The sequence below is a fragment of the Cheilinus undulatus genome, linkage group 3 (assembly GCF_018320785.1).
Source record: "Cheilinus undulatus linkage group 3, ASM1832078v1, whole genome shotgun sequence".
Taxonomy (NCBI): domain Eukaryota; kingdom Metazoa; phylum Chordata; class Actinopteri; order Labriformes; family Labridae; genus Cheilinus; species Cheilinus undulatus.
The window spans coordinates 27,539,572-27,559,236 of record NC_054867.1 but is presented as its reverse complement, the minus strand read 5'-3'; the positions used below and the strand labels follow the sequence as shown (position 1 = coordinate 27,559,236).

At 39.5% G+C, this 19,665-nt stretch overlaps 1 protein-coding gene across 1 annotated transcript; it reads right to left on the bottom strand.

The window, feature by feature from the left end:
• Positions 1 to 3,837: 3,837 nt before the first annotated feature.
• Positions 3,838 to 17,951, bottom strand: si:dkey-195m11.8 (fidgetin). Its single transcript, XM_041779014.1, has 2 exons — positions 17,884 to 17,951; positions 3,838 to 8,717 (listed from the first exon to the last, which is right to left on the bottom strand). Exons 1-2 carry the CDS (start codon positions 17,906 to 17,908, stop codon positions 7,552 to 7,554), a joined length of 1,191 nt encoding a protein of 396 aa, XP_041634948.1. The 5' UTR covers positions 17,909 to 17,951; the 3' UTR covers positions 3,838 to 7,551.
• Between the last annotated feature and the right edge of the window lie 1,714 nt (positions 17,952 to 19,665).

Genomic DNA, 19,665 nt, shown 5'->3' with positions numbered 1-19,665 from the left:
TCCCCTGTCCTGTCGTCTGTGGTGCTAGCTTAACTATAGCTACCGCTCAAAACGCGCCTACATGCGGTAAGTTAGCTAAATCTGACAAGTGTAGCTGGCTCATGTAAAATGTTTGTATGAAAAATAACAACTTACCCAACATTTACAGCTGCTGAAACACTTAAAAGTAGTTTAAATTGTTTCTCAACTCTGGCAAAGATTAACATTGAGCTACAAATCCAAATGAATGTTTGCGTTGACTAAAACAAAACCCAGAAAGAGCTGCTGTCCTGAATATGTAAAGGTTTTCACACTGAAGTAAGTTGTTTAGTTTTGTTTTTTTACCTTTCATGATGTTTTTTTGTCTACCTGACTACATCCATCCACCCAGCCTGCCCACAGAGGTGGTTGGGCACCTGACAAACCCAGAGACTCTCACAGTTGTGATTTATTGATAGTATCAGTGCACATATCCATGTCAGTGCATGTGTGTATCATCAGTACTGGTGCTAGCATCCTGGCTAGAAGTTTACTAAGTTTTGTAGTGTAGAGTGTGTCAAGCTATTATTGGGTTCTGATGTTGAAATTATTTTTGCCTCGTTTAAGCTCTTTTCCAGCCCATTTTTGCCACTATCATTCCCAGTCTCCATCGTTTTTGCGCACTTTTAACCCATTTGTGCTACTTTCAAAATCCCATTTTATACCTTTTTCCACATTTTTGCCCCCCTGTAACACAGTCCAAGTGATATTTAAAGCTTCCATATTGGGAGTGGTTGCATCAAGAAGACTATTGGTGTCTGTCATGATAGCAGCCTGAAAACCCCCTGGTGGAGCTCATCAGGCTGAAGAAGGAGGCCTTCTGGGCTTGGCCTACTCTGGGGTCTCTGAAAGCAGCAGACAGGATGTAATGGCTTGTGGGCCGTGGATTGGCAGTTGTAGAAACAAAAAGCCTGGTGTGTGATTAATTTTATTAGGAGAACTTTTAGGGTTCTCCAAGGATGTTCTGGAAATCTAATTGTTGGAGAGAACATGTTCATATACGACATAAACATGTTCTCAGCCAGAGTGGAGAAGTGCTGGTCTGGACTGTTGACCCAAAGATCACTTTGAGGAACCCCTTAATCTACCTGGAGAAGTCCTACAATCATGCCCCTCAAGGGATCATGTGGGGAGTACCATGGGAATATGAACCTTGGGGCTGTTGCTGTGAGCCATCCTATCGCTCATAGTAAAAGTTACGGCTGTGTCTGAAATCACTCCGCATTCACTACATAGTGCACTACCTATATAGTAAAAGGGTCAGTGATGAATAAAGTTTCAAAAAGTGGAAAAATTAAAATGAGTTTGAAAATGTTAATTAAAGTTCATTTTACCATTGTTGGAATGTTATGTATATATTTCAGAAACTTTTGTTCTCTTGAAATGATATTTATGCATTTTTATTGTCAACAATTTGATTTTTCCCATGAAAATATCATTTGGGATAACATTAATGGATATTCCAATAATTTGGTTATTTATCATCATAAATATACAATACTTCATACATATCTGTAGTTTGGAATCAATAAACATGTTCTTATCAGGAAATCAAAATAGTAACACAATTGATATAAAAATGTAAGGCTTTTCTGCCCACCCAGCCTCATTTGCCAAGGTTTATCACTCGAAACGTAATGCTACAAAGTGAAAAAAGCTTGAAAATTGCATATCACTTTTTGTTGTGCCCATCTCTGCCAAGGTAAACCAGTTTTCACTAGTTTTTCTGCCTGTTTTTTGCCACTTTTAAGACATCTTTGCCTTTTTCTGCCTGTTGTTAACCTAGTTTTGCCATTTTCACCCAATTCTTGACCCTCCTAACACATTTTTGTCTCTCATTTTAATTCTGTTTAAAGAAAAGGGGTTTGCATGTGGAAGAAGGTTGTATACTACACCATAAACAAATTATTAAAAAATATTTGTTTCTTTGATAAGAGTGGTTTTTATTCAGGTCAAAAGCAAAATATGGCACAGCTTAACTGTACAATAGACCTTGATTTTGCTGATGTCCATGGGTCCCCTCCATTTGGTGGGGTCCCAGACAGCAGTCTCCTTTATCCCCCCTCATGGGTGGCCTTGTATCCCAGTCGATTTATATGTAAATTGTGCAATGGTTATATTTCCCACTATATTTTCAAATAGAATTAAATTAAGGGAGGTTGATAACTCCAAACTCAATTTTTTGTAAGACATTGGTGTAAATTAAATTCTTTAAAAGAGGTTATGATATGCTTTGGTTTAAAACCCCTGACAGTAAAAATGCAAAAAAAAAAAAAAAAAAAAAAAAAAAAATCTTATTTTAATTTCTAAATTTATCAAACTTTTTACTTTTGAGGTTGGTAAATTACTAATGAAACTGTATTTTATATTATTAACACAGCTTCAGCTAGTGATGTTGACCAAGAAAAACCCAAATATAGTATAATACGTTATATATTCCTGCACTGACTTGCTTGATACATCTACAGCAATAAAATATAATCCTGCACTATCACTGACTGTGTTGTCCCATCCACCCAGTGCAGGAAAACACTCAAGTTCTCCCTCAGTCTGAAGAAGGGGGTTCTGCAAACCAGCCTGCAGCAAAACAGAATCACCTCTTGGTAAGATCCTAGAATAAGTGGGTGACTTTCAAAGCAACATAGCCATTGGATATGTCCACGTGCAAGCATCTTTTCTGAAAGTTTAAGAAATGTCAGTAGGTCCCTAAATGTGTTTTTTGAACTTAGTTATTTTCATTTTAACATGGTTTATTCCTTAATTGTATTCCATTATTGTCAGTTTTTTCATGTAGTGGTGAACTTGTTATTTTAACCCTGCAGGTGTCACTGTTACCTTAGCTTGTTCAGCAGCTGCTGCAGCTGTTGCAGAGAGAAATAGTTGTAATAGGCAGAATATTTCATTTCATAATCTATTTCAAATAATGTATTTCTTAGCAGCTTAAATTCTGTCTGAGTTAACACATCTACATTGCAAAAAAAAACAGCGACAGTTAAACCTGAATCTTGTAGGCCTCTAAGTTATGGTTTAAAGATACATTGCCAGGATGGACGCCATAATTTCTGCTGTCAGCGCTAGGAATACGGTTTAAGTCTGTTTTAGATGCAGCGAAGTTGGATAGGACTAAATTGCCGTTGTAATTTAAGACCAGTTTTGTTTTTGTTAAGCAGATTTGGGCAGAGGGTTTTTGCCTGAAATACCTGAATGTTGCAGGGCTAAATTATTCAGGATTGGAGGGACAAAAGTTTCAGACATCTGTCACACGCCAGCGCATGCCCTCCGCCCTGAAGACAATAAAGCTGTAGGAGGGGGTGGTGTCCAGAGGAAGAAGGTCAGGATCTTCTTCACTCTTTCTTCCCTTTTATTTTCTGCTCACTTGAGCTTCTTGTTGGACCTCAATCAAACACCAATGTCCCTAGGTTAAAGTATCAAAATTTACATTACTATTACATAGTGGTGCCAACAAAATGATAATTCAAAGTATGGTCATTTCACAGTTCAGTTATCTCAGTTTTTTTAATTTACATTGCCTGTCTTAAATTGAATTACTGATATTAAGTATGGGTTTAAAATGTGTTTTAAGGGTGTGAGTTTTTTCTTTGCTCATACTTAAACTTTAATGTGTGTTTGAAGGACTGAGGTTTTAAGCCTAAACTACATTAATATATTAGTCAATATTGGTATCGGCTAGAATAAGCATAATGTATATAAACAAAACCCCAATATCCTGTAACAGTAATGACAAGCACACTGGCCTTAAACATTTGTGAGTTTCAAAGACAAAAGCACAAAGCCAAGTATTGTTTTTGGTGTGATATCTTCATTTCCATGACAAACAACCTTAAGTGAGGTAGACTATTACAGTTCAAGAATTAGAAACATTGCTCCTTAAACCAGCATGTGAAATGACATGAAATAAATATTTCCATGTACAATGTCAAAATGAGGTAGAAATGGTTACAGAGAATGTACAAGATAGAAGACATTGCATCTGAAGTACAAAGATAACATTAAAATGCCATTTTCCATCTGCTGGGCAAATCCACCTATGTGATGAACTGGAGAGACTAAGAAACCGCAAACACCCTTGTTTTTTGCAGAACATTTGAATCAATGTAGAGCACATTCATGTGTGGTGTTGAAGAGCATTCAATTGTTGTAGCTAAGCGCTTCAATACTTTTAAGATCTGGGGGTAAGAAAACATTATTAAAGCTAAACTCCTCTTTTTTTGTATTTGTTCTTCAGCGTTTTTATAAGGGTTTTTTCCACACTAAACTGCATTCTATGTGTTAATGAATGTGCTTAATATTTCCTAATACAGCATTTATTTAGATTTAGCATTTCAGAATAAATCAGACTATGAAATGGGATCTGTCTTCTGAACAAGTTTATTTTTATCATTATTACTGTTATTATCCTATGTCAGAGTCCACAAAGGGCTAATTTTGGAAAGGCCAATTTATATGGCACAAGGGATAGCATAGAGGACCTGCAAAACTACAACTCAGTAGAAGGTTTAGAGTCGTAACTGTAAATATTTCTGACAGTGCTCATACTAGTGTAGATTTAACTTCATACTTCTTCATGATGTCATGTTGTAGTAAAATTCAAGACTGGTGACCCTGGGTCGGATGGGTTTAAAATACTGATATGGAAGATGGAAGTTAGACACTTAAGACATTTTACAAACAAACATATTACAGAGAAGAAAACTGCAGTTTGTGTTCATTTTGATATGTCATGTCAAAAGTTGTATATCAGGAGTGCTTTGTTTGACAGTTCGTCTACAAAACCGTTTCCCCACTAACTACACTAACACTTAACATGTCATTCATTTCTCCACCAAAACCTATAAGAGAATTACATCTATACATAAAGAAAATATGTTTCATATATCTAAAAACATCATCGATGTACATTATGGCATGTATTGTCCTTTTAAAAAAAATATCTGAATTACATTCAACATTTCAGGCCTTAGTACAAAAACCTCAAGTTTAATTCCCCAGAGCTAAGAAGCAGTTTGGATGTGTGTGATGTGTGCATGTATGCATGTGTCCATGTTCATGTGTGTGCGTATCTATGGTTTGTATTAAAGGCCTTGTAAATTCATTGTTTCCCTGAAGTGTTCAGAGTGTGTCTTGCTCTTAAAGCCATGGCTCCATTTTCATCTCACTCCATAAAGCTCCCTACAAACACCCTAAGGTAATACCATACATTCTTTTTTTATCATTCTGAGGTAACGATATTCTTCCTGAGTATTCAAAAACACAACTATTCATCTCAATTTTAGAGGCAAAAGAAAAAAAAGAATGCATACAAAAACAAGTGAAACCTTTCAGACAAGCAAGCATGTCTTTTTTAATTCTCCACTGCAACCTGTTCGCTTCCCTGTTTGGGCTGTGCATCCAACAGAGGTAACAATTTGGCTGACCCAGTTGTTTGCTTTGAATGGGCATTATCAGCATGCAGAGTAAAGCATTTCTCCTTTCTTTTTGGTTGTTTTTGTTTTGTCACAATTTCTTGTAGTTATCTGCCAAAGCATAAGCTTGACCAGCCACACAGTCACTGATACTTTAGATAACATGCCTGTGTGCTGAACTGGCAGAAGTCTTTGCAAACATCATGTTTTAAACTAATGCTAATGGCATTATTTAACATATAGTCAGAGTTGGGCACACATCCATTAACCTGTTTATTGTTATTATTAGATAAATTTTTAGATTAATTTCTTATTTGGATGCTACTTTGTGAAACATTTATCAAAACTAGTAGCTTCCCTGACATTCTGTCCTCTGTTGTTTGTTGGATTTACTTATGGATCACAAGACAAGTGAACAAGAGCATATGGCCCACTGTAATTTGGAGAGCTTATATTGAATAATCAGCCAAATATCTTTCAGGAGCTTTTACTGTGAAATGCTGCTTGGCCCACATGAAGTTAAGCACCTCATGAGTGTGGCTGTGGGAAGTAGGGGTACTGAGCAGGGTGCTGCAGCATTCACTGTTGCTTTGGAGGAACTTTTTTAAAAGTCATCTAACTTTGTTTTTACTGGTAGATGCTGTAGCTCCGAAACTTTCAATGGGCCATTCACATCAGCAAGCACTGATAAATGGAGATGACTGTATTGTTTTGCTAAGAGCGACTTGGTTCGAAGCAAAGTAACTGGAACATTCAGTTCATTATTCACAGCCGCCAAGCAGTTCCCATGTTTAAATGTATCTGGCTGTATTTTGGGCTGTGCAAACTCTTTTTCTGCTTAAATCTTGTGCGGTTTGGAAAGTTTGTTGGGTTTACATGACCCACAATTTGCAGGCTATTTGTATATTCTTGTTTGCTGTGCGCAACATGGGACAAGTATTTGTTAAACTGACATTTCCTGGCTTTAATAAATTTGCTGACTAATTTGACTCTTGAATGTGCCCAACCTATCACTGATCCAAAGATTTAAGTAAGGTATTTGCCTGCTATAAAAACTCAGAGTTTGGATAAGTCATGTGTGCTACTGACTTTTGTGCTTTACTCTTAGATATTGCAAAAAAGCTGATCTTTTTATTTTATTTATAATACTGGTTAAAATTAATGTGAACTGCACTCAACTTTGAACAAACTTAGGGATTAACTTTGTTCAAGTTAGCATTTTTGTTTACATTTTAACAGGGTTACATTTTCAGTTTACTGTGCCCACCTCTGTGAAGACCAAATTTTAGATTATTTCCCCACTCTTTCCATTAATCAAAACACTTTAAAGGGCAGCATAACAGATGCTATATAATTATTTGATTAGCAGCTTTGTATGCGTAAACTGGACCAAAACAGTTTTTCAGCTATAAACAAATTAGAGAACAAAAAGCAAGACACCAGGATAAAATTGAATAAAGAACATTAAACAAACAGGGGTTAAGAAAGCTCAAAATATAGCAGAAAGTAAAGGCAGAGGGAAAGTGTTGGATGAACAAAAAACATGTAATTCCCCAAGGCCTGGTATTACACCAAGCCTTGGACTCAGCTGTGAAACATAGCAGTGATTGTGCTGAAGTAGTGCCAGTCTCACCATGCCAGTTATTGCTCTCTTTACTTTTTGGCCAGTAATGATTTTTGCGGTGTTGTAGATCATATTGCAGTCAAAGGCCTCTAACACTCATATTGGCCACAAATAATTAAACACCAACTTCTAAAGCAGCAGTGTTGCAGTGCTGCTGCCAAAGTAGCAGAAATGAAATAAATAGGATCCTGAGAGAAACTGGCATTCATTCATTCAGACAGTTTATTGCTGTCTCTGTATATAAAATGCCTTAACCTCATCCCTAAGACTTACCTTAACCTTACAGGGCATAACACACCTGCCAATCTTTGGAAAAACATGAAAAATGATAATGTTTAAAATGCACAAGAATAATTCCCTTGTGCCCTCAGGTTTTCACTTGTAAAATAAACCTTGCACTGACAAATCCAATTTTTACCCACAAGTTTGTCTGGATCAAGAACCCTGGTTGGTTTCAAATAAAGAGAGAATTCTCGGTCAGGGTTGTCAACGACCCCCACTTGGGTCCTCAGACCGTGTGTGTGATGCAGGTATCTTCATAGAAATTCTCTGTTGCTGAGAAAAGTTGTGCTCCCCAGACACACTGTCTCCTGCTAGGCCTGATGGTGGGCTGTAGTCCCTCGCCCCTGCATAAGGGGGTGACATCAGGGGCTTTCCAGGTTTGTAGGACTGTGGGTCTGAGGCAGAGCCGCTCATATCAAATCCGTTGCCGTTTCCGTTGTCGAGGCCTTTGCTATGACTGTTTCCATGGCCGTTGCCGTACTTTCTGTAGCGTGATCCCTCTGCCTCTGGCTCTTCCTGTCCTTCCTCTGCCATCTCAAAGGCCTTGCGTTTCAGGGGCACCCCAGCTTCAGAGCTTCCTCCAAGACTGTGAGATGGGTAGCTATAACTGCCCCCCACCATGGTAGGCCTGGGGGCCAGAGGAGTAGGTGCGCTAATCCCAGAGGGCAAGTAGGAGGCACTGGGGTGGCTGTATCCAGAGGATAGGCTGGCTTGTGGGTAGCACCCTGGTGGGTAGTTGTATACAGGAGTGCTCGCACTGTAACTGGGCACTAAAGTTGGTGCAGCCTGCAAAGAATGCAGAGGGGCAGGGGGAAGTGCTCCACTGGGCTGAGGGCAGTATCCTGTGGACAAGTAGGTGGTATTGTAGGCAGGGGGGTAATCCTGAGATGATGGGGTACTGCAGGAGCCAGCACCACTGTAGCCTGGCTCAGTGGCTAAGTCACTGCTTACTACTGTCACACTTCCTGTGGCTGGGATTCCCACTGATCCAGGTCCCACCTTGGTGCTTGTTAATGCCTCCAGTCCAGGGTAACACTCCATGCCCTGACCCAGAGTCCAGGGCTCAGATTCAGTTTTCAAGAAAGTCCCAGGCTCTGAGTAAGCTCCTATAGTGGGACGATCATAGGACAGCTCCAAGCCAGAGTACTTCTCAGCATAGCGTTTGAGCAGAGAAGAAGCAGTGAGGGCTGATATGTCATCACTGGCCCATGGATAGCCTGCAGGGGCATAGCTGCGGCGAGCAGCTGTAGAATAGGGGTCGTGTTTATGGGCAGACGGTGGCGATGTGGTAGAGGTGACATCTAGGTGCTGCTCAGGCCACTGAGATAAGGGGGCTGTGTGCTCCGGAGACCAGTGCATCTTCAACAGACCTGACAGAAACAAGACATAGGAACAATTGGTAGATCCATAGTCATTATAGCACATTTTCAGTGTTTTCAGTCTTTTTTGCAACAACATTACCATTGTTCCATCTAATTGAAGGGATTCCCCCTTCAAAACTGCAATGGCAAGGCAAAAGTTTGACCTTTATGAATATCTGCCCTCATAATCGCCTTGGCTAAATGACCTTTTTCCAGAACCATGTCAATACTTAGCCCATGCTATTTTACACGGTCTCATCCAAGCAGGGGACAAGGGTCCTAATCTTTATGTGAAACTGGCAACATAGCCTCCAGTCTGGTCTCCACGGCGATAAGCCTCAGTCAGCCTGCACACTGGCCTCTGCCTTTACTTCTCTCACATTGGGGCCATTGTTGTCTCTCTGTGACTCTCAGTCCACAAAGCCACCCCCACAGAGCGTGTGATCTAATTCGGCCAAAACCCCTGAGTCTCTTGGACAGGGGAGAGGGGAGTTGGTGCGCAGAGAACCACCAGTAGTTTTCATTATACAACTAAAAGACCTTTAGCAGTACTCCTATGCATACTGTATCAAGTGTATATATTGATTAAGTGTCCAGGAAAGACTGGTTTACATGTGCCATGCACATTTACACACACAGAGTAATCCTGTGGTTTAGCCATTGTGGGCTTTGATTGGCTTTTGCAGGCCTTGTCTTTTTGAACAGGCATTAGGCTGACATTCCAGGCATTTCAGAGTATTATTAAACTGTCCTGACCCCAGGCCTGAGCCAGAGTGGCTTCCCTACTACAGCAGTGGACAGAGGAAGAAGCCATGGACTAATTTTTTACCCACACAGGTAAATAAACAATTATTGTGCCAGTTCTTTGTAAAATTTTTTAAACTGGCAGTATGTTAAAACTGATAAATTGCCTTGTTTTGGTATATACAGCAGAAATATTTCAGCAAACATTTATAAACTAGAAAAGCACTCGGAGAGCGCAGACCTCCGCCATTAGCCCTATCTCCCCGTAGTACAGAATCCTTTAAAAAATTCCTGGATCCAGACGGAGATCCAGATCACAAATCTAATCAGTTGTTCCTTATGCCATTTCTGACATTTCCTGAAAATTTCATCAAAATCCATCCATAACTTCTTGAGTTATGTTGCTAACAAATTAACTAACAAACCCTGCCGATCACATAACCTCCTTGGCGGAGGTAAAAATAAAATGTTGCAAGAAGGGTAGTTGTTCTGAATTATTTCATCATCTCACAACCACACACAACCACTTGCACATCTTGCCTGAAACTACCTACACGTAGAGTACGTCTTCTTGTCTCACATGGCGACTAAGACCACCAGATGGGTCTCAAACTGTCCACATGTTGATCCCTAAATTAAATGATCCTTCAGCCTAGTAATCCCACTCATCCAATCCAGGGATTGCAGCGCTCTTGACCAGCATAAGCTCCAGCGAGGGACTGAGGAACCCCTATGCTCCTGGGAATACTGACTTGTCATTGCACACGTGCATGGCATAAAAAAGTGTTCCTGGACAAAATGAAGAAAAAACACATTCACCCTGTTATCCTCAACAGGAGACACCATGGGTTCTGTATGGTTCAGACCAAGGAAATACCTCACCCTGACTGAAGGATTTTCTTTTGTTTTATATTAATGAATAAAAGAACCTAGATCATGGCTGGATGAAACCCTAGATTTGTGCCAGGGTTTACAATTAACGGTGTATGCACCCTTCTGCAGTGCCTAGAAAACATTACAAAACATTTCTCCCAATAGATTTAATAGTTAGGTTGAATATATTAACATTACACCTCCAAATCCTTTCAAAAAATACTCCAAGTGATAAATGATAATGGAGCATAAATTGAGAGGCAACATCTATAAGCACATAAGCAAACAAGCAAGATGAGCAAACAATTACCAAGCAGTGTTTTGTTGTGTTGAAACAGCCATGACTGAGATACTTTTAGTGCATGCAGTAACCATTGCCAGGTGTAAACTGATGCACGAGTGTAGGGATGAAAAAAAAAGTGTTCACAAGTTACATTGAAAATTAATATTTGTCAAGAAATCATGATCAGTCACAACAAACACACATTCAGGCTTCATACTCACTGGTCATGTTGATTGCAGGCACAAGCCATTCGTTAGCTGCTTTCCTTTAATCTACTCTTTCAGCCCTGTCTTCACCAAATGGTCTTCAATTTATCTGGCATATTCAAACACAACCATCTGATGTGTCTGGAATACTCGTTAGAATTTCGCGAAGGAATGTGGAAAAACTGAGCAAAACAACGATCGCACTAGGATCAGATGACTGATGGGCCAACTGGAGGGTCTGGAGTGGTTAACGACCAGACTGTGGAAACCAGACTAATGAAGGATTAGATCACAGTGGGCTTATAGGAGTGTCAGTGCTTGGTGACAATCTGACAGTCGTGGACCAGAATTAAAGAAGCATAACCTCTGCTGAGCTTACTTCTTATCCTAAGCTTGAAACTTGGATGAAAGCCTTACTCTTTGTCAATGCCCCATAAGCAGTCTTTCCTTATTGACAAAGAAACATTGAGCATTTATAAACCATTCTGCATAATCTGATGTTGAATCTTCATTTATCTTCACCAAAACAAAAGTTTAATGATCCACTTCTGTGCACAGCCAGATCGCTTTTGTCTTAATTATATAGATAAATAAGATGTGATTTGTGTTAGAGGATCAATAAATAAACTACACAAAGCTGGTTTTTGATTGGACATGCATGTCTAATTTTTGCAAACTGTCTATACATTGACCATATAACCTAGTACGAAATGCATTTGTGTCCCTGTAAAGTACATTCAGTTGCCTGGTCCTCCAAAAGGTGCTGAAGCTTGCTCTACCTTGCTTTTCCAAAGAGAAACCTGCATGTAAATGTGGCTTTAACAGCTCAAAATGCTAGCAAGAGTCAAATAATATCCATAAATAAGAAAGTGAAGAGCAGAGTTGAACAGTTTGACTGCCTCACATATTTATGAGCCCCTTAGCGTATGATGGTTACACAAGCTTCAATGTATGGAGATATTTTTGTGTCTTTTACAAATCAAGTAGATTTCAGCATCAGATTAAAACCTTGTATTGTTCATCAGTGCCATAGCATCAGACATCTGTGTTAAAGAGAGGATATTAGGGAGCAGGGTTTAAGCATTAGAAGGGATGAGTGAGGGAGCCCCTAACCCTAATCTAGCACCTCATGTTGGCTTGGGGCATGGAAACACCCATCCATTCTTGGCCATGCTTGGCTTACCAAGAGACAAAGATGAGTACTAAGCCGGCTTGGCGCTATGACAGTTCTCCTTAATCATCATGATCATTGTTCTGATGACTGACTATCATCAGTGTTTCTTCTTTGTGCAGCAGCAGTTAAAGTCCTGGGCACATCAGATAAATTCTAAGCTCAGTGATTGAAAAAAAACCCTGAAAATTAATAAGGTCATGGTATTCAGTCCAGACCTTTTATATTAACACTTGCTTCAAAAATATGCATGCTGTGCTTCGTTTACGCTGTTCTTACATTTGCTTAAAACACACAAAGTTAAAACTCTTTTAAGGCTCTTTTTAGGCTTTTCCAGTTGTGAAACTTCTTTATGTTTCTACATCAAAATTTGGATGCTTTCACCAAGTGTTTCCATATTCTCTTGGGTTCAGTGTTAATTCCTTAATTTTTCATCCTTCTACTTCATGGGAAGGATGGAAAATAAAAAAAAAAAGTCTAGAGGACTTGAGGGGAAAAATATGTCACCTGTAGAGATTTGCTAACCAGTCCTGCAACATAACACAAGTCTCCACTGTTTTCATCATATGTCAGTATGATAGAAACTTCATCAAAATACAGTTTCAATTCTTGTGTCATAAACAACCTTTTGCACCAAAACCTTGTAATCTGGGAAAACAAACTCACCTGCACTGTGAAAAGAAAACAGCTTCAGTAGTAAACAAGCAATTAAATTAAGTTTATTCAGCCCAAGTAACAAGCTGCATGAAGTCTGCTCGGGTTGTAACTCGTTTGTAGGAAGGTCCACAGCGTTTTTTTAAGAGTATAGACACCTTTTGGTGCTAGCTTGCTTATTGAATCAGTTCTAATGTTGTTCAAAATGCAGCCTAGTCATTAGAGCGCAGTAGCACTGAATTATTACCCTCCATCTTATCCTCCAGTGGTTGAAGGGTTTAGATAGTGCATGCTACATGCAATACTTGACTAACAGGGTTGAGATGTTGTGTGGTTCAGAAACTTTGCCATCTAAAAGAGTGATGTTTGGAGTAAATAGCAGTGCTATTTATAGAAAAATATTGTGTTTATACTGATCAGTAGCAGTGTTGGTAAAGAGATGGCAACACTTGATTGAAAAACGCTGTTAAAAAATCCAACTTGTGTGTGTTGACTGAACATATTATGAAGTATTGGGTGCACAGTATTGAGCTTCTTAAATCATGTAAAGTAAATACCAAGTGAACATAAAGTTTTAAATTGTGCCAAAATTTCCCGGGACGTCAACTTAAATAGTTCATACTTTAGATGAGCCAACTTAAATATATATATTTCTAATAGAAAAAAATTCTTTCAACTCAGCATTTTAGCTTTGAGTATGATATATCAACTACATGGCAACGTAAAGTAATGAATTTGGCCCCTCGACTCAATAAAGCTGTGAAACTTGTTACTGCACTCTTTTAGGTTGAGACCTCTTTTGTTTTTACAGTGTAGTTTGAATTGATAAGAAGAACAAAGGGAGGAGATTAACTGAGAGAATTCACGAGCTTAGGCAAAAGGGGATCAAGCAGGAAAGGTTAGATGGAAGAAGAAACATCTGAAGCAGGGCAAATGTCAGTCGACTACAGATACTGTGAAACCTAAAGGAAACCTGCATATTAAGGCATGTTGACTTATTGGGTTAAGTGTCTTTTATATGCATGCTGTACAAAGAAAAAAACACCAGATTTCTACTTAATAAATAAATAAAAAAAGATTTTCATAGACAGTGTTAATTTTGTCAACTAAGACCAAAAATGTTTGCCAGCCAACTACCTTTTTACCATGAAAATAAAACTAAGGCTAGCCAACAATAGTTATTTGGTGCTAAAAGCTCTGACAGAAGGAAAATTTTGTTTTCAAAAGGGAGACTGAAAAAGAATTAAATGTTGTGCTGGACTGTTACACTCAGAATTCATATTTCTCTTCTTTGCATAAAAGGTATGGTCAAATTCTCATCAGTGTGTTTTAAGTCAGTTGAAGTGTTAAGCACAGTTATTAGTTTGTACATTTATTTTCATTTTTACAATTTGGCTAATTAGATCAACTCGCAGAGACAAAACATGACAAAGATGTAGGGAATTTTTTTTAGATTAAACCTGGAATACATTTCTCTAATTTTTCAGCTAAAACTTGATCAGAACTATAAATGTAAGAATGACTAAAATGTGACAAAAAGTAAACACATTTAATTTAAAGACTGAAATGAAGACTAAATTTTAAATAGATGCTAATATTAACCCTTTAAAGCCAATTGTATCATATTTGATAAACAATTTTGTGAGATCCTCCATGCCCTCCAGTGGATTTTGAACTGACAGAAATGCCCAGTACACCATATGTGATACAACAAATACTTATGTGAATTTTTATGGCCTTTTTCTTTTATGAGATTTTGGTGGAAGGTTAAATAAACATCTCAGGTCCAAAATTGAGAATTTACTGGGTTTTATTTGAGGTATCAGGCTTTAAACAGTTAACATTGCATGTAGGCTGCCACTTTTGTGCACTGTACTCCAGGTTATGATGTCCTTTGGACAATATTTAAACCAGGGTGGTGTTTTAGAGTAGAGCGCAATAAGGAGGAGGTCAGTGTAATGCAGACCGAGGTGAATAGAAACTAAATATGTGAAAGAAAACACTGCAGCCATATGACATAAATATCCAGGGTGCATTGCACACAAATGGCTGCATGTTTAATAATATTTTCTCCATAATGTATAAAGCTAGTATGTTTTTTTAAACAATTTACATATAAAAGGCATGAAAGTTGATCTGATAAGGTCAGCATTTCTTCATTTCTTCATTTGCGAGGTTCCTTTTAAAGATATAAACCATTTTTGTGCAACAGTTTGTCTCAAAACAAGCAAGTTAACTCAGCACTATGTCCAAAGCAGTTGGTCCTGACTTTGCCCAGACTTGCCTTTTCATACATAAAACCTGGAGTGGGAGATTGTAGCTGCCAGACATGCTCTCAACTACTGGAAGTACTCTATTTAGATAAGGTGAGGAGGATCCAGGACTCATCCATGATGCTGACCTTTGTTTTTAGTTGTATCCAGTGGGTAAATGAAGAGTTAAAAGCCATACACAAACGAGAAGCAAAGACGAACACTGCAGCAAGTTGTTTGCATGCGTCCTTGTTAATGCTTATGACCAGCTCCTTTCAATGACCTAGTCAATAGGACATCTCACAATCTCTCAAATCAACTGCTGGCAGTGTAAATGTCCTGTCCATCCTACAGTATTTGGACAATTTGGTGTTAAGTGCTGCTCGCCCGAGTAAAAATCCTTGAAAATCACTTGAGTTTTTTCATTGGATAATAAAGTAATGTATGTTTCCTGTGTTAATGAAGACTAGTTCAACTCGTGGTCCACTGCATGGTCAGTATGAGTAATTCGGGGTTAATTAGATGAAAGTACGGGTGGGGGAAGGGGCTGCAGGAATGGGATTTAGGGGTTGTGGTGTATCAGAGGTGGCTGGCTTGATGGCTGGTTGGCTAGCTGAATGGGAAGTGAATTAAAAAAATGACACCCCCCCCCCAGAGCTAAAGGGTCCTCTGTGCTTCTGGTCCACCCACAATAAACAAAGACTTACATTTCCTGAGGATGGACAGACACTCCGAAACACAGGAGCACACTTATATTGGGCTGTTAGTGTGACGTTTAGATTCAGCTGGCCAACAGGCAGAAGATCTATCCGATGAGTCAGGCAGCTGGAATGTCAGGAATCTAACCTGAGATCTATTTACAAAGCACATATCCTCTCCATACGCTTAACACACACTGTCCACTCCCAGGCGAGAGCAAGCAGAGAGAAAATGCTTACTTACAGTTTTGATAAATGAGCAGATCAGCTGTTTGCACATTATTGGGTGATTTGTTTTAGTTAGAGCTAATTCACACTCCTGCTTGTAAGATCAATACGAAGCTCATCAGAAGAGAAAGGGGAAATGAATGTGCACTAAGCATGTCAGGATTCTACGCACAATGGAGTTCCTGCACATCTTACCCGGCTATCTCTGTCCAGATCAAATGAGGGCTGGATTGTTATGTAAGCAGTGACCATAGTCCAAAAACACAAAGCATAAAGCGTGTGCAGAAGGATCTGGGTGAAGAAAACCCTCCCTCTCCCTTCCTCTCTCCCCTTCCCCCTTTTTCTCCGGCCCTGCACAGTCCACCGTGCCACATGGTTGTCAGCCAATCAACTACTGTACCATATCTCATTCAGGTTTAACACGTTTCTAACCTACAAGTCATTTAATTACTTGACATTTAAAGCTATTAAAGCCAGCTCTTTTCAGCCTATAAAGCACAAACAACTACACAGATTAACCTATTAAAATCAGTCTCCTCTACATAATCTTTGTCTTCCTTTTCCTTTAATTTTATTTTTATCTTTGTTTTTGCCTTTCCTTCCTTGAGCCTCCCTGGGTTGCACTAAAGACAGGACCATGTGTCCGAGCCTGTGTGGTCAGTTTTCCCCTCCCCCACTCCTTTAGCTCAAGCGCACACACATGTGGCAGAGGCTGGCCCCTCTTTGCTTATTGTGTCCACTCATATATCAGGCTGCAGCTGACCAGTCCTCTCCATCTGCCCTTCACTTTGCTCTCTCTGTGTCTCTGCTCATTTTACCACCAGCTCGTCTTTACTATTACACCTAATGAGGAGCTAACGCACGCTGCAGTTTACTTAACAAGCTTTCGTGACTTCTATGGAGGAGTAATGTGTGTGGAGGAGGAGGGCAGTGTGCATTTGTCCCTATGAGGGACTAATGAGAAGCTCTTGACACCAGGTTACTAACGATCCGGGTTTTATGCACAGAATTGCATCACCCTGGTAACTGGCAGCAAAAATCAGGCAGAAACTGCTCATTACTTTTCCGCATCATTATTATGGGGAGACCACTTTATGGCATTTTAATTTTCTCTTTCTAATGTTTGCAGATTTGTTGGATTTGATTACAGAAGCAAATAAATGCAAGCACAAAGCAGTCAGAGTTTCTAACGCAACCCTGCAAGTCCTTTTGAGGGAGGAATTTGACATTCAGACGTTACTGAGGTTTCTGTCTGCTCCAAAAGACTTCCTCCTTCTCGTGAGTTTTTTGTTTTGTGCGGTTTGTCTCTGCTGCTCTTTAGAATTTCAAAAACTGGCGACTGAATCCCTGTTGCATTATTCCAATCAGGTTAGCTTTGTAATCCTGTTAAAGCCTGGTCTAATCGAAGGCTGAGTCAATCAATACAAGCATATTCATCAGCCTGGATAGCAGCCTCTCATGATTAGTGTATATGCAAGTGAGGGCGTTACTGTGACATGTCACCAAGATTTATAGGATTTTATCTGTTTCATTTTAATGTGGAAAGCAACTAAAAAATATATACATCAATGCTTAGAAATGGAAACTGAAGGAGGACATGGCAAAGGGTTAACCTAAACTGTGTTTACGAACTCCAACATTAAAAACCATCATCATGGTTTGATATAACACCTGAACATTAAGTCTCAAGTTATTTTAAAAGGGATAATGACAGCAAAATAAACCCAGAATATGAAAAGTAATGCTATCATTTTAAGAAATTATCAAATCGGTAAGTTTTACTCCTAAGCACCCATTCATTATTGACGTGCTGCCCCTTAGACAAGACAGACATTGGTGCTGTCTGTTTAAACAAATTGTTTCTAAATTCACATGGAGGGTCTGAATAAACAGCCACTGAACACTTTCTGTGAAATTCCTCCATGCAAAGCCTGGAGACTCAGCTGTTAAAGCCATCAGCATATCTGCCCCCTTAAAATGACTTCTCTGAGACTCCCTCAGCCTTTGTTTTTCTCAACAGGGCCATATGATATAACATGAGAGACCATGTAGAAATGTAGACTTACTGTAAGGGGTGAGAGGACTGAGCATTCTGCAGCCCTGGCCCCCAGTTGAAGAGGAGAGGACTGGGTCCACTTGGTGCTAGTGAGGGCTCAGCTGCATGCTGCGGGGCCTCCCTGGGCTGCTGGCTTGGCTAGTGACCAGCCTCCTGCACCCCTCCATGGCTCATTTCACAGTTCGAAACCACTCCAACACACTGCCACCTGAAAAGCACACAGAGATAGGCAAAAGACATAAAAATGGCGAAAATATTGTCTTATTTTAATCTGTAACAGATTCAAACTCCAGGACATGTCTAGAGCACTGTAATGTAATATAACATGTCCTGACTTACTTACTTTTATCACATAGTAATTTAAATATATCGTAAAATTTAAAAACATGTGGTAGGAGATACTGAGAGGAAGTAAATTATACAAGTCTGACTTATTATTTCCTAGTTGTTAATGTGTTGCATATACACATGTGGGACTGACCAGTAAACACAGAATTTGAGCAGCCAGTGGAGACAAGTTTCCAAGTCTTTGAAGCTCCCCCATGTATCAACACCAACACTACAAGCTTCAACAGCAAGAGGAACTTTGTACCCTCTGCAGAGCAAGGACACTATCCCATCTAACATGCAATACATGAGGGCAAAATGACGAGTGAGTGTAGAATAGGAGGGCGAGTATGCAACCTGGCTGACAAATACAGGACAAACTATTGAAGCATATCTATAAAAAACACATTTTAAAAAAGAAAACAGACATAAAACATGATAAAGCAGTATAAAAACATAAAGAGAACAGTGGAAATGACAGGAATGTGCAGGAAGCAACAGAAACATTGCCATCAGAGCTTAAAGAAAACAAAAGCCATTACAATGAGGAAGTGAATATTCTACTGACCTGAGCATGCCTGGATTTACTGGATGAGAGTTTCAATTTGGAAAGTAATCCACCATCCCCGTTAAAAAGTACAACAGAAGCCAGCGTAAATGTGTATGTGTGATTGTGTATGTGCGCTCTCTTCTGGGACTCTATCCTTCTCTCCTACACTCCCTCGCTCGCCCTCCAGCTCCCTTCTCCCTCCCCCCTCTCTCTCTCTCCCTCCCTTGCTCTCCCCTTCAACCAGTGACAACAAGAGCAGCACATACATCCCCTTCCCCCATCCATGCCACCCCTCCCCCTCCTCCTTCTCCTTCTCTTTTGTTAAAACTATTTCAGCAGGAAGGGAGAGAGAGGGAAAAAGTGACCAATCATGCCATGTCAGAGAAGAGCTTGTTTCCTCCCTGACTGAGAGTGTGTGCATGAATTTCTGCATGTGTGCATTAGTGGATGGTCATGTATGCATGTGTGTATGCTTGTGTCACTCTTAAATTTTCTACCTTTATTATGATAAATGAGCTAGTGCGACACACGCTGTTGAAAAATAGTAAATTTTCTTCTTCGCTGATCACATGAGAAGTTCAGTTATTGTCAATGACTTTTATTGATCTGGTACATTGATCTTAGTAGTGTTGGGAGGGTGGGGTTGAACCAACCATGTCAATATTACCTAATTCCTGTGGTACCCCATCCCCCTCTTACACTCGTACACATATTAGCCCGCACACATGCACGGACAGCTGCAAATGACCTCCATATTAGCCTCAAACCCTTGACCAAGAAGTGGGTTAATTTCTTTCACCTGTTATTTTTTATATATCAGATATCCCGACACACTGTTTGTATCATTTTTTTTTTATTCCAGGAGCTTATTAAATTCTTTCCTTTGGTCCCACTGTTTTTTACTCTCACACCAGT

Bases quoted from the DNA above. Each gene is read 5' to 3' on its own strand.
- si:dkey-195m11.8 (XM_041779014.1), bottom strand. From the start codon at position 17,908: ATGCTCAGTCCTCTCACCCCTTACA. The intron at 8,718-17,883 runs GTAAGTCTACAT...TGTTTCTGTCAG, and splicing joins CAGTCCTCTCACCCCTTACA to GTCTGTTGAAGATGCACTGG.